The sequence below is a fragment of the Paramormyrops kingsleyae genome, chromosome 7 (genome assembly GCF_048594095.1).
Source record: "Paramormyrops kingsleyae isolate MSU_618 chromosome 7, PKINGS_0.4, whole genome shotgun sequence".
NCBI classification, from domain to species: domain Eukaryota; kingdom Metazoa; phylum Chordata; class Actinopteri; order Osteoglossiformes; family Mormyridae; genus Paramormyrops; species Paramormyrops kingsleyae.
Window position 1 is genome coordinate 18,473,144 of NC_132803.1, and position 15,152 is coordinate 18,488,295.

The 15,152-nt window shown below is 37.7% G+C and overlaps 1 protein-coding gene across 7 annotated transcripts; it reads left to right on the forward strand.

Annotated features, from left to right (window-relative positions):
* Window positions 1-5,710: 5,710 nt before the first annotated feature.
* On the forward strand, window positions 5,711-14,218 carry LOC111849810 (atrial natriuretic peptide receptor 3-like). Of its 7 annotated transcripts, XM_023823028.2 has the most exons (9): window positions 5,711-5,974; window positions 6,106-6,635; window positions 7,995-8,120; window positions 8,580-8,755; window positions 10,071-10,206; window positions 11,669-11,763; window positions 12,084-12,195; window positions 12,713-12,800; window positions 13,154-14,218. In XM_023823028.2, the coding sequence occupies exons 2-9, from the start codon at window positions 6,131-6,133 to the stop codon at window positions 13,257-13,259; spliced, it is 1,344 nt and encodes a 447-aa protein (XP_023678796.1). In that variant the 5' UTR covers window positions 5,711-5,974; window positions 6,106-6,130; the 3' UTR covers window positions 13,260-14,218. The 7 variants fall into 7 exon arrangements, with proteins under 7 accessions (XP_023678796.1, XP_023678792.1, XP_023678793.1 ...); XM_023823024.2 differs by having other exon boundaries at window positions 5,711-6,635; XM_023823025.2 differs by having other exon boundaries at window positions 5,711-6,635; window positions 12,716-12,800.
* Window positions 14,219-15,152: the final 934 nt, after the last annotated feature.

Here is a 15,152-nt window from a genome sequence, read left to right on the forward strand (position 1 = left end):
ATTAAGCAGTTAGTAATTTGCAGAAATGGTCAGTCAGTCATTAATATGAACCTGCCAAGCAGCATGATGCTGCTAATGTGAAACCCCCTTTAGTCTGAAACATCTCCATTAAATATCTGACATCTTCATTTTTTCAATTTGGCTTCCCGTTATGATGAAATTGTGCTGTGCAGCATGACCCAAATAAGTGACACTCGAGGATTAGCTATACAAGGAGGGAAGCAGTCTGTTTATAATCTTTTAAAATTAGGCAAACCATTGACTGCAGGGCCATGTAATATAGGCAAAGAAATTTTTAAAAATAATAATAAAACTACAGTAGTTCTAAATTATCATTTGTTTAGCTGAAGTGATGTTTTCTGGAGGTTTGTTTGAAATGGATGACCACACCTCTACAGTGCCATCCCTATACTGTACATATGCAGGTAACAAGAGTTTTGATTTAGTGCCACCAGGTGGTAAATTTAGGTCATGGCATATCGAATACTTCTACCATTTTAATTTTACAAACAACGAAATTTGGATCTAAAAAGCAAGTATCCATGCATCTTCTAACCATTTATCCTGTCTAGAATGAAAGGGGAGAGTGGGCTACAGAAGGAGCAGGGTTCTGGAGCCTATCCCAGGCAGCAGAGAGCACAAGGTTGCAGTACACACTGGATGGGATGCCAATCCGCCACAGGCTCAATACAAAGCAGACACACAGATTCATTCACTATGGGCAATTTAGTGACTTCGGTCTGTTTAACTGCATGTCTTTGGACTGTGGAAGGAAACTACAGTACCCAAGGAGTACCCACACAACACAGGGGAAATACATAAATTCAACAGAGATGGGATTCAAAACCACAACCACAGGGGAGTGAGGTAACAGGTACACCAACTAAGCCATTGTGCCAGCCTTGTCACTATTACTGCATTAGGTGTACTAAGAGCAAAAGTTTAGCTTAAAGTATGTTCCTAGGAAGATGCCTGTATGTGCAATAGTAAAAGGAAAGGCAGACAGAAAAACCTGGAAGTCTAATCCAACCATACATGATCCGTAGGAGTGTAACGATGCACTGTGGCACGATATTTCCCCATTCAAAAATATGAGGATACGCATCATAGGGCTGTAACAATTCACCGAGTTTCATTTATTAATGTTAACGCAAGAGGGCGCAATAGGCATCACCTCAGTTTTGTTTTGGGATTTTATCTTTGCAATTTGCACTAGAGTGTGTAGAATATGGGGAAAAAAATATGAACAGATTTTTGACAAGGCATATGACTGAAATGAATAAATATGAACTGTGAGATATTTGTATGTTTTCAGTTTTGTTGAATATATTGTGTGTATCGAACCGAAAGCGCTGAATCATCTGTCGAAACCAATCTTGTGTAGACTGTATCCAGGGGCGGATTAACGCACAGGCTAGATATGGCTTAAGCCTAAGGGCCCCACGTGTGCCAGCCTGCAAGGGGGCCCCCATTGGTGCGGAGCGGGGCTGGGTTGGGGGGCCCACAGACTACTGTAGCCTAGGGGCCTCTGTACACCTTAATCCGCCCCTGACTGTATCGTTACACCTCTAACGATATGTGATATATTAGGCAAATAGACGATCACACAGCGGTTTATCCTGGCAAGGGTAAGATGGGCGAGGGGTTGTGAAGCTTGCCGAGGGCGCCAAATCGGATTCGACCACAATTCGTATTATCTGATATTTATTATTTAGGGTTAGAACATAGGCTTGGGAAAACGACTGAGCTCAGGTTGTTGAAAGTTGGAACGACCAATAAACTTTCCAGAAGAGTTTCATCAACCATTATCAATAAGATAACAAGCATGACAACATAGGCTGACCATGACCATTCTCATTGCATCAGCAAGGTGAACCGCAACCTGAAATACTGAACGCAAAAGCATCGAATGACAACAACCATGGCGCTGCGCCAGAGAGCTATTTGTAGCTGTACCACGTGACAGCTACGCTGCCCTGCAGTATTCTGACATTACATTCCCACGAACAACCAGAGGGGGCGCTGAAGCACCCTCAGCACCTAACAGCACTACTGGGTTGGAGCCTGAGTTACGGTTAAGGTTGCGGTTAGGCCCATAGTTAGGGTTAGGGATAGGGTTGCTATTAGGGCACGAGCTAGGGTTGCCTTAAATAGAAAATTTAAAGGTAGTTATAAAGCGGTCGACTATAAGTCTCTCAATTAAAGTATTTTTTCTACATATTGTGTGTGGTAGATTATATCCAAATACAGATTTTTTACATTTAGGGTACTTTCTGCATTATATTATAATTCAAGGATTTGTAATACTAGTCCAAAGGTAGTTGTTTACATCCAACTTGAAGTGTATTTGTGTTATTAGATTAATAGTTGTAAAAGTACAGATTACTTAAAATGGTGTATGTCCATTCCCAGCACTGATTATCAAATAGCATATGCAAAATGTATCTAGACTTCATAACAAATGCTGAGAAGAATTACTCTTGAGTTCACACACTTAAAATTACCCGCATTCAATTGAACATGATGAGTTACATTTACCTCACCATTTCATTGTATATTCAAGCAAGATTCAAACATAAATCACCCCCATACCAGATGATCCAGTCCTTACTGCCAGATCATTTGCCTGATAACCACTAAGTCTGTTGTACTGGACACAGCAGGAAACAGGAAACTGCCAGTACCTGGACAAACAGACAAGACAGGAGATTCTGGAACAAGATGAAATGGATTGAAGGACTGGTGAGTGGTGGGCCTGGGGTAACGTCTTTAAATAATAGCAGCCTTTGTTATATATAATATCTGTAACATTCTTGATAACACAATTTCAAGTGTACACAGTATATACCTCCATTCTATAATGACTTTGTCATTACTTCCACATCAGTTTACCAAAGCTATACAGCCATTCTATAACAATTTCTGTCAGGGTTGGTACTGTCTGACCCGGTTCCTCGTGTCTCTTCCCCATTTGGCCCGTAGGTGTCACTAGCCATCCCATCCTCTGTCATTCGGTCCTTCACCCTTGTGTACTTCTTTGCACCCTAGGCTGCTGCATAGCTCAGTGGGCTGAGCGTGTGACTCAAAGAGTGAACCTGCTGGTTGTGGGTTCGAGGCAGGCTTGACCAGTCTCACTGGTTGTTTGTGTTGCTTGATTTTCTGGTTCCCCAGTATTTGTTATGTTTTCTCCTTTGGTCCTGTTTGTATTTTTGGTTCCATGTTAGTCATTCCTAGTTTGATTTGTCTTATTTTTCCAGTGATTGTTAGTTCTCAGTCCCATGCTTATTATTTCCTATTACAGTTTTTCTATCCTTGATTCGCCTTTCTTTGTGTTCTGGTTTTGCTTTGTACCCTTTTGTGCATTAATTGACTTTGCTTTATATCCCTAGTGGTAAGTTAGGGTTTCCTAGTTTGCTTTTAGCCTCTTGATTCTGTGATCAAGTCTGTTATTAAATCTAGTTGCTGCTTTTTTTCCTGTACCTCATGATTGTTGATTGTTCTGCCAGTTGCTCATTGCCCTGTGCCCTTTGTTGCCCTGTGTTGATTTGTTTATTGTTTTATGTTGCATGCCTGCTCTCTTGTCAACCGGTTTGGTTTGTACATTTAAGTTCTTACCTGTGTTCATTTTGTCAGTGGGTCATCGTCTAAGTTCTTGTATTGGCTATGTGCTGCTAGTCACTCTACCCGTTCCTGTTTGTAGTGTTATTCCTGGTCTTGCCCTGCTCCCTTGCCTGGTTTCCTGTAGAGTACATGTAGTTAGTCCTTGTTAGCTTCAGCATCCTGATACAGGTTTACTACAAGTTTATGACCCCTCATGATCTTTTGGTTTTGTATTGTCTGTTCTGTCAATAAATCCCATGATTCTTTGGATCCATCAGTGGATCCTTACCTTCTTTTCCCCACCTGCACCATGCCATGCTGTGACAAATTTGTCTTGTCACCACAATTAATAAACCATCTGATTTCTGAACTACAAACACAAATTCAGGAAGATTGAAAACAACTGAAGACGAACACAAAGTGTTCATTTCGAAAGAGCGCCGAGACACCAAATTCTCAGGCTAGACTAGTTTGGTTGTTCGTGGTAATGCAGTGTCAGCATTTGTATCACAAGAATACAGGGCGTGATGTCGAACGTGCACAAGTTCTATATTGTATATCCAGCAGGTGTCACTATTGCATGAGAAAACTTTCAGTGGTACACGTTTGTATTCTTTACTAAGGTGAAGGCAAGAAATGAAGAATGATTCCTTAGTTACGGGTGTCTAGGGAAATATAACCTACTTACGCATGTGTAACTGGTGTTCAGTATTAAGACACTCACGCAATGCTGTATATTGCAGTAGATTAAAAAAAATAAGCTCCATCCATTTTTTTATCTGGTCAAAGTTCGACTGGTCCACAGGCTATCCCAGGAACAACTGGGTGCCATTTGGGTTTCTTTTCTGGGCAGCCCCACAATACACAGCGGCACAGTAAGAGTTTCGAGTCAGCAATCCATTTTCCTTTCTGCCATTTAAACCTGTATTTAAACCAAAGTATTTCCTTACAGCACATTAATTTAATTATAATTCCGTCTCCTAAACAATGTCTGTGAGCTATTTTGCTGAGGAAACAATTGATTTGACTTAAAAAATAAAACACATACAGTAGTAAGTTTTTGATTGTCCAGGTTGACAATGTTGCTCATTCCCACATTTCATCAGCTTGCAGTACATGTAATACATGTTAACATATCTAGATAATAATTAGATTAATTCATAGTAGAATATATGGTTATCGTGAGTACATTCACAATATGTAAATACACAGCAAAATAGCAGCAAACAAACAAAATCAGCAGTAAACACCTCACGACAACAAAACAAAAAGGGTTAGGGTGTAAGAGCGTCTTAGCAGTGGTAGTAACTCATCCTATCGCTACTTGTTTCTTGATGAACGTATTAAATGTATAACCAAAACTATTATCTGAAGTAAAGCACAACTAAATAATGTATCATTAATGTATTAACTGCGTTTAATTCCCGTGTCAATAGATTAAAATATTTTTTTATTCTGAAATGATTTCTTCTAATTTGATTTACTCTAAAGCCTAATTGTTAACGTTACATGTCCTCTTTATCGGTGCTATTTTATAAAACACTAGTTTGTCCTTAAACCTTTTACAAGTTAGGGGTATAAGTCAAGGAAGTGTTACTTATACTTTAAAAAACACTTTTATTTGCAGTTTTCGTTTAATTTTCTTCAAAGTGGTCACATAGTTTCACTGTTGGTGATAACTAATCTAAACCACGTTCTCTAATTTTCTCACATAATTTAAATGAGAGAACCGGGCTAGCTATAGTAATTGGATGCCTAAATAAAAGTACTGTTTCGGTTAAGCAAATATAAAATTACGTTGTTATGTAACTAAATAAAAAGTATCATCATAAGAAATTATATTAGACCTATCATCAATTTCTAACGATTTGCATAGTAAAATTAGTACTGCAATTAATATCAATTATCAGCAGATAGTACAGCCTATATGTTACTTTCGAAAGTTTTTAGTTAAATGTCGTATGTAATATTTAGAATGTTCACATTCATCTTAGAACTGCGGGTGTCCATAAAGGCTGTACTACGTCTTTAAGGAGGTGTTCTGTGTGGGTATGACGCAGGAATTTATAATGTATACATATAAAATCTAAGTTCTGCTCAAAAGCCCGAGTGTATGAAAGTCCTGATAGGCGTTCTTATACTGAACAGGAGGAGTACTAAAGGAATGAGATAAACAGTGAGGAAACTTGTGGGATTTTGAGGATTAGGACTAACAAGTTGAAGAGCAGATAAAAACGTGCAATTTAAAAATAACTATAATAGCAAAACTATCGGTTAGAGAGGCATTTTTTATTAATCTCCTATTTGTTTTTACGGAACAAATAACTAGAAAATAATTTATTTTCCAAACAGCAATATTTAAAGGTACAATATGGTAGGTTTCCAGTCGCCATGCGTGTATATTTGGCTTATTTTGTTTTGTGTAAAGACAAATGGTGAAGACGTTGATGTGTTAGTTCTTCTGCCAAAAGATAATTCTTATTTATTTTCTATTTCCATGGTTAGGCCAGCTATAGAGTATGCCAAGAAGATGATTAAACTGGATACAGGGTTCTATTCAGGGCTAAACTTCAGCGTCCAGTATGAGAACTCAGGCTGTGGCAGTAATGCCCTCTTCAGTCTGGTGGACAGGGCATTTAAAAAGAAACCAGATTTGATTCTGGGTCCCGTCTGTGAATATGCGGCGGCGGATGTGGTGAGAATGGCATCTCACTGGGATATCCCGGTGATCTCAGCAGGTGCCTTAGCAGTCGGCTTTAAGCGCAAGGAGGGAGACTATTCACACTTGACCAGAATCGCTCCTTCTTACCTGAAAATGGCGGAAATATTCTCTGCCATGTTCCATCGCTTCAAATGGCAGAATGTGCTTTTGGTATTTGACGATGATAAGGAGGAGCGCAACTGCTATTTCACCGCAGAAGCCGTCCACAGCGTACTGGAGCCGGAGGAGCTGAGTATGAGTGTGCATGTCATTAACTCCAAACATTACAACGTGGATACCGACGAAATCATGAACCGCATCTCTGAAAGCCAAGGTATAGATACTTTTTACGCTGTTTGTACATTTTTCAATATTTGTTAGTGCAATAAAATTCAATTATTAATGCAGGCTAAAGACGGTGTATGCATTCTGTATGCTGATTAAGGGTGCATCTGAGCACTGTATTACGTAACAAGGTACGCTACATATACATGGAATATAGCATTACAAATTCAAATGTTCGTCGTAAAACCACACTTAAATTTAACAGGTGTTTTACATCACAGAATATGCAGGAATTATATGAAGTTTCAAACAATAAATTAGCAATAATTGAATAAAAAGTAATTTGTGATTCTGTCCACTGTGACTATACAATTTATCAATAAGATAAAATGTATAAAAATGTATTGATGTCTACAATGGCAGCGCCACAAAAATGTATTTGTCTTAAATGACCACCTGTTATCCAATCTGGGTGATCCAGAACCTATGCATCAAGAACCAAGGAAGGGCAGTTCAGAATTACCAATTTATCTGGACCATACGTCCTTAGATTACCAGATATTTTTTCATCACCTACCTACTGACAACTTCCAGGACATCAAGGTTTTCAAAAGTCTTCTATACCAAAGGTTCCTAAAGTTGAGGGTTGTGAGGGGTCACAAGACGATTTCCTGAGTATGTTTATGAAAACATTTTCATGCAGATAAACTTCCATTGTAACAGTATCCACAAGTTTGATTCATGGGCTGAAAAGTTTGGGAACCCATGTCTACACCATAACAGCTGGGATGATAAACATGGAACCAAGGCTTAATGTCTTCTGGAGAATTGAACTTCTGAAGGAAACTTGAAATCCAAAAATATATGATAAAAAATATAATGATAGTCCACACTGACATAAAATAGAGTTCTACAAGCACTATAAAAGAACCCATAGACATGCACTGGTTACTTGGCTTAATGTTTTTAAAAATACTTCTTTCTTACTGGATGGATTTACATACAAGTAGCAAAAACTGTCTCTTTAATTAGTATGTAGGGAAGCTATTAACCTCATGCAAAATGGCGGCAAATGGGGGTCACCTTTAAATTATCCAGAGTGGTATCATTGAATTTGTGTTCTTCATTTATATTTCTTTTGTATGTTTTTTTTCATAGCTCATATTAGGGTTTTGCATTTAAGTTTGGAATATAATCATTTATTGCTGCCTATAATTTTGGAATTTAATCATTGCCACTTGTTGACTTTTGGTTTTGTAAACAGAAAAAAATGGATGGTTTTCTTTATCACAGCAATATTATGGGTCAAGTTTGGTTCTTGTATACTGTTGCTTCATTAGACATTGGTATTTACTATATTATCTAGTGCTTCTTACCAACAGTATGTTTGTTTTCTGGTCTCTTTTAGCAGTTGTTATTATGTGTGCTGGAAATGATATTATTCGGGACATCATGTTGGCAGCCTACTGGCGGAAACTGACAAATGCCAGTTACATCTACTTCAGCATTGAGCTTTTCAACTCCTCGTCTTACGGTAAAAGTTTCACATAAATGCTTATGTTATGGCTCAGTTATGTCATAAAAAAAATCCTCAGGATTAGAGAAATGTAAGATTACGGACAGGTACAACAAGATCTGGAACAGTAATGCTCTTGCAAGTGTTTCCTTCCCAGTATCTAACCAACATTGCCCCATTTCAAAGAACATTCCTAGCTATTTTGCAGTTTCAAAGTACAGTGTCACCATCCTGGTAAATTGTCATTGTATTATTTGCTGAAACACTCCTTATTTCTTATGAGTTACTATCTTCAGGTAATTGAATGTGGTGTCTGCCTAAGCAGAAACATTTTCAAAGACTTTTCATAGAAGAGTGTCATGTATGTATTTTAAAGAGTATTTGACTAGGTAGTAGAAGAACAAACTATTAAAATAGACAACAGGAAACATTCGGCTGTTTTGCTTGTCTTTTTGGTACTTTATTACTGGAATGTAGGGAATGGTTCCTGGAAGAGAGGAGACAGATATGATTCTGAAGCCAAACAAGCCTTCGCTTCCCTCAACACAGTGACACTGCTGCGGACTGTCAAGCCGGAATTTGAAAGCTTCTCAATAGAAATGATGAAATCTGTCAACAGTGCAGGTGTTCTGGATCAATACAGTGGAGACAATGTATGTAAACTCCATCACATTGTGCTCATGCAACCAGGGACGCCACTAGAGATACTGGGTCCTCAACCCAGATCAATTCGATTATGTTCCAAATTTTTTACAGCCCCCTTCGTAACTTCCTCCCTTTACAGCGTCCCCTGCCTACAGCACTCTTACAGGCTCATCTGCAGAGTTTTATTTTTTTGATGTTTATACATCATTACTGTCTCCTGCTCTGGATGTTCATAGATGACCCTGACCAGGATAAACAGTTAGAAGATGGATAGATGGATGGATGGCAATAAAGTTTTTTTTTTTTTGCAACAAACAGGAAAAAACAAAATATCAAATTACTAAATTTGACACAAAATCAAATTATTAAAGTCATACATGATTTGGTGCAAAAATCAAATGTGCTGTCATTCAACACATTATACCGAGTGGAGCTAAATTGTACCATTTAGATGTAACGCCATGTTTTTCTGCCAGAATATATACTTTCAGTATTTCAGTATACCTATTGACATTGTGGTGGAAATAATATGCACAAAACAGCTAAGTAACAGCACACAGTTCAGGCTTCTCAGTTTGGCTAAATATATCAATTGATTATTGAAACTGAGTCCAAAGTATATTGAGATTAAAATATAATCTGTAGGGGGATATTGGAGAACCTGAAGGAAACCTGACACTTATATTGCTGGGGAAGGGAATGAAACCTGGGGCTCCTGCCACCGCACCACCATCGACACGCCCATTTAAGGAATGTAATTTAAGGAATTATTATTACATCATCTCACTTAACGGGAAGAGTCTAACTGTATCTGCAAGACGGCATACTGTATATAACACATTGCTCACTTCAGAATATTATTCTTTGTTCTTTTGATTTATTATCATGTGGTTACTCTGGAAATCTATAGTTGACTTTAATAAAAATGTAGAATATGTCTCACTGAGAAGAATTTATAGTGGCATGCTTGGTATGTTTAAATATGCATTTTTGCGTTTAAGACCTATGGGACGTAACCCCGAGTGCCTCAGTGGAAACTCCTGGACCATATTTGTTGTATTTGCAGTTTATAGGCACCTTTTACCATCTGTCACACATTAGATGGAAGAAGTCCAGAATAAACATTTTACAGGAGCCTTTTAATGTCTTGCACACAAAGTCAACAGGAATTATTATGTAAGGAAACGCTTTATGTAATATTGAACATTTTTGCATATTGTACAAGGATTATATAAACAATTTCTTGTCAGCAAGCCCAGTTAGTTACTTTAAAGACTGATACAGAAAAAATTAACCCGTAATACATCATTCCATACCTTCCAGATGAATGTGTTTATGGAGGGATTCCATGATGCCTTACATCTCTATGCTCTGGCCCTCCATGACATTATGAAGAATGGCTCAGACAAAAAGGATGGGAAACAAATTACACAAAACATGTGGAACCGAACTTTTGAAGGTATGATGTGCAAAAATGCCTCCTTTGTTTTACCTTCTCGTTAATTCCACCATGTCTTCACCCAGAGAGCAGATAAATGACGACAATTACATTGCAGACAGAATGAATGCAGTTCATTGGTCACATTTTATGCATTTCTAGAACAACAAGGACAATCATGCAATTGGCTAGAAAAACTAAAACAGCATTTTTGAATTAAATAAAAAAATTTGGAAGGTGATGAAAAGTAGAGCATTTAGTTACTTTGTGGATAAGCAATTATTTTATATAGCTAGCTTAAATATATACAGATAATGTGCATTGAAATGTTTTCACTGGTTGTGTTGTTGTATAATTCCTATGAGGGGCTTCTTAGCTGTTAAAACATTTGACCCTTCTACGGAGTTGAATATGAATATTTACAGATATTTTTGTGTTTCAAATTGCAGTGTTGCCAAAACTCACCGAAAGATGTTATATTCAATATTTTCCTCAAAACCTATGACAAATATTCAGGAAAACAGACGTAAATGTTTCGTTTGATGGAGGCGATGGCATCTAAAATGCATGGATATAATGGATTATCCTGTAATACTGATGTTGAAATGATGTTTGAATGATCGTCATGTTGGTGTAAAGCTACGATGTTATTTTTTTTCCCCAGTGTGCCAGCTTAGCCGTCTCACAGTCTCCCCTATAGTCACCCAGTGTCCCCTCCGGGCATTTTATTCATAATCATGGAGATAAACCCACTGAGGAACCTCAGACACTGTCATTTCAGGGCTCATGGGCGGACATGTTTGGGAACCCATACAACTCACCAGTATCATTTCAGTTCTCATGGGCGGACATGTTCGGGAACCCATACAACACACCAGTATCATTTCAGGGCTCATGGGCGGACATGTTCGGGAACCCATACAACACACCAGTATCATTTCAGGGCTCATGGGCGGACATGTTCGGGAACCCATGCAACACACCAGTATCATTTCAGGGCTCATGGGCGGACATGTTCGGGAACCCATGCAACACACCAGTATCATTTCAGGGCTCATGGGCGGACATGTTCGGGAACCCATGCAACACACCAGTATATCGTTTGACTCAACCACTACTCCACCTTGTTTGACTCAACAATGCCTCATTGAGTTAACTTATTAGGTTAATTGATTAATTAATTCAGCTGGTGTTTAAATAATCCATACAAGGAATGGCTGAGGTGCCCCTGAGGAGAGGTTTGGGAACCAAAGTGGTATTCTGTGTTCATCTAGCTGCCTAGCAAGATATCAGGAACTTTCTGGAGGACGGAAAAAATTCTAGTGTTTCTTGTGTTACTGTTTATTTGAATATGTCCTAATGCCAATTTTTATTGTTTTCTGTGCAAATATATATTTTCTACCCAGACAAATTGCCTTAAACATTTTCTTTGACTGTCTAAAATTTGTGTACAGTACCATATATTTTGTCATTCTTGGTCCAGGCATTGCAGGACAGGTCTCTATAGATTCCAACGGCGATAGAAACGGGGATTTCTCAGTGATGACCATGATGGACCCTGAGGACGGCACCTACAAGGTGAGAAATGGCTTCAGCCTGTTAACATATAGTTCAAGCAGTAACCGTACAGAAGCTTACCCTCTAATGAATACAAACAAATGGTACTATTTATTAATAATTTTGTAAAGAGAATTTCCAGGTTATACATTTTTTAACTTCTTTATAATGCTGAGCCTTCATAGTAAATTCATTTTCATACTATATTGGTATAAATTACAGCTTTATCCTTCTGCTCACAATTAAATATATGCAACTTACATGCATTAATGCAGTATCACAGTATGTGTCCATTTTTGCTTCTATAATTTATACAGTTTACTCTCCCTTGTATTTTTCAGGCTGTTTTGAACTATTTTGGTGCCAATGGGAGTTTGCAGACGCTGCCTGGATTCAGTAGCAATCGATTTACCTTGACAGAAAGATATGAAACTCCAAACCCAGACAAATCATGTATAAAATTTAGCTGTTCTTTCGTTTTCAGTTCAAGTCTCACAATGGAAACCAGTCCCTAGTTATTTAAAAATCCTAAGGCCTAATTAGTAGGCCTGTATAAGAACTTAGCTCACATTCTTTTGAACCCCACCCTACAGAGACACTAGGATTAATGGAAATATTAATAAGATATATATTAGATAATTTTAGACAAATTTTATTAGATTGTGCACTGGTGAAATAGGTCAAATATTAATAATATAATATCAAATTCATAGTTAACCACAGCACAATATTCTTTGGTCAATGTAGCCTACAACTGCATAGTAAACATATACAATGAGAATTTATTGACAATTTCTAAATGTATTTTTAAAATAATTTATATCTGGGACATTTTCAGTACAATGCAGTTATGGTTAGCTGTTTAGTTAGGGCAGTTATTTTCAGGAGAGAATGTGTAATGTCCGTTAGCAGATTAGCATCTCGGGTGAATTAAGGCACCAGTTTCATCTTGAATAACCTCCTTTCTAAGCAGGTGGACTGGAGGTATCTACTGTGACGTGCATCAGTGTTGGAGCAGTAATGAGCACCTTACTGGTTATGGCTGTCTATTTTTTCAGGTTAGTATCAAACAGGGTTAATGTAAAACTTGATTATTTGCGTAACAAAATGGCCTCACGTGAAAAGACGGGGGTGTGGAGCAGGGCCTAGAATATTCCTTAGCACATACGTCATTCATACGCATACATATTATCATGTATGTGTGACATGTTCAAAGATATTTAAACATTATATCCAATAATACACAAAATGTATGTTACTGTAAAAGATATAACCATCTATTAGACTTCTGCTTTGAAACATTTAAAGATTTTTCTCTGGTATGTATATTGCTAAAGGAGATGATGAATTTCGTTGTAACCATAATCAGGAACCCTGCCTCTGTAATTGGATCAATTATGTTATTTTGCAGAAAGAAATACAAGATAATTATTGAAAGGCAATGTCAACAAGAACAACACAGTCTGAGGAAGCATCATCACCTGAGAGAGGATACAATAGCCTTTTCTATGGCATAGAAGCCATTTGACTATATGGACGACAGAGGACATTTGCTCAAAGATGCCAAGCACATTGAATGGGTTTTCAGTTGTTTGGTATGTAAATTATGTAAATATGTTATAAAAATCTTAATGAGCTCAGGAAAAATACTATTTGCATTTTGACAGCTTCAATACGATTGGGGTCAGATTTATTCAAGTTATAAAAACATTGTGATAAAAACATTCTGATTAAAGGCAGGGTATGCAATCTTAATGTGATAAACTTTTTGTCAAATTCAACAAATTTCTCCTCACAATCTGCTAGCTGTCCATTCTGTGTGTGCGCTGAAAGAAAAAAAAACGTGTTACTAGGCAGCCCCGCCTCTGCAAATGGGAAAAATACAAAGTACAGACCGAGCTACAGGACACTGTTCCAGCAACAGGGGGCGCTCATGCACAGGACAGGGAGGGGAGACGGGGGGGGGGGGGGGGGGGGGGGAGAGTTGATTTGGAGGCCTGAAGTGAGGAGGGTGGGATTATGCTCTGTGGCTCTTTCAGACTTTTAAAACTTTGTTCTTTTTGTCATATGCTGTTATAATATTTTAATAAAAATCTCTACATATTTTCATTTTCAACATTTACTATATAAGGAGAAACAAAAGAAAATGTTGTTTCAGCTCGGCAGTTGTGTGAATTATGCTGGATCCTTTAGTATTTAAAACTTTGAAATGTTCTTTTTAAATAATTTAAGTCAGGGTTTCTATATTATTTTATGTAATGATTTCATTTCCTTTTAACATTTAATCATGGAAAAAAATTACAAATTTTAGGTAAGTGACAGATGGTATTTTGAAGATTATATATATTATTATTTCTGTAATGTCTGGAGGCACAAATATTTTTACTGGATGTCTGTTATGTGGAAGTGATTGTTCTGGCAGCGTAAATTATGAGTAAAAATTACAACAGTCATTAAAACTTCATTGTGAAAGATATTAGACTTATCTTTGCATTCAAATTCATGAGGAAAATCCTTCTTTTTTCAATGTTCATATTTTGCATTGTGCCCGTCCCAGGTGAGTCTCCATATCATTACATATGTGGTTCTTCCAAAGTTATGGTTGGATACACTATGGGAAAAGAAAGTAAAACAAACACATCGGAAAGCACATATTTGAATATCATCCAGGTACCAATTTAAGATTTTATCATGCTGTTATTGTGAGGTAGCAGGTATGAAAGCCTCCAAAAATTGATTTATATCCTCAGGAACTTTTATGACATCCCAGTCTAAATCCATAGGTATTAATATGAAGTCAGTCCCCCCTTTGCAGCTAAATCAGCTGCCACTCTTCTTGGAAGGCTTTCCACAAGATTTTGGTGTCTCTGTGAGAAATTTTGAATACCAAGATATTTTGAACAATTCTATGCTTCCAACCTTGTAGGAACAATTTGGGGAAGACCCTTTTCTTTTCCAGCATGACTGTGCCCCAGTGCACAAAGCAAGGTCTATGAAGACATGGCTGGGTGAGTCAACTTGACTGATCTGCACAAAGCCCTGACCTCAACCCCACTGAGCACCTTCAATGGTTGAATGGTGATTGCGAGCCAGACCTTCACGTGCAACATCAGCGCCTGACCTCATAACTGCTCTTCTAGATGAATGGGCAAAAAATCCTACAGAAACACTCCAAGCATTGAACTGAAATTGAGTTCAAAACTACAATTATTATGTCATTAGTTTTTCTTTATGTAAAATGTATGAGGTATAAAAAGCTTAATGCCCTTAGAGTTTCAGATGCCGGCGTTCCACTTGAAGTATAAAAAGATAATAATTACAAGCTTTCCACATGCTGTCCAAATGATTCGTTTCTGTCCTGTACTGAACATTGAATCAGTTTAAGCTAGGCACATCTGAAACAGTGTCAC

What these genes read in the sequence shown, in the direction of transcription:
- LOC111849810 (XM_023823024.2), top strand. Translation starts at nt 5,972, where the DNA reads ATGGTAGGTTTCCAGTCGCCATGCGTGTATATTTGGCTTATTTTGTTT. An exon ending in CCGCATCTCTGAAAGCCAAG is followed by an intron (nt 6,636 to 7,994) that starts GTATAGATACTT and finishes GGTCTCTTTTAG; the next exon opens with CAGTTGTTATTATGTGTGCT. An exon ending in ATCAATACAGTGGAGACAAT is followed by an intron (nt 8,756 to 10,070) that starts GTATGTAAACTC and finishes CATACCTTCCAG; the next exon opens with ATGAATGTGTTTATGGAGGG.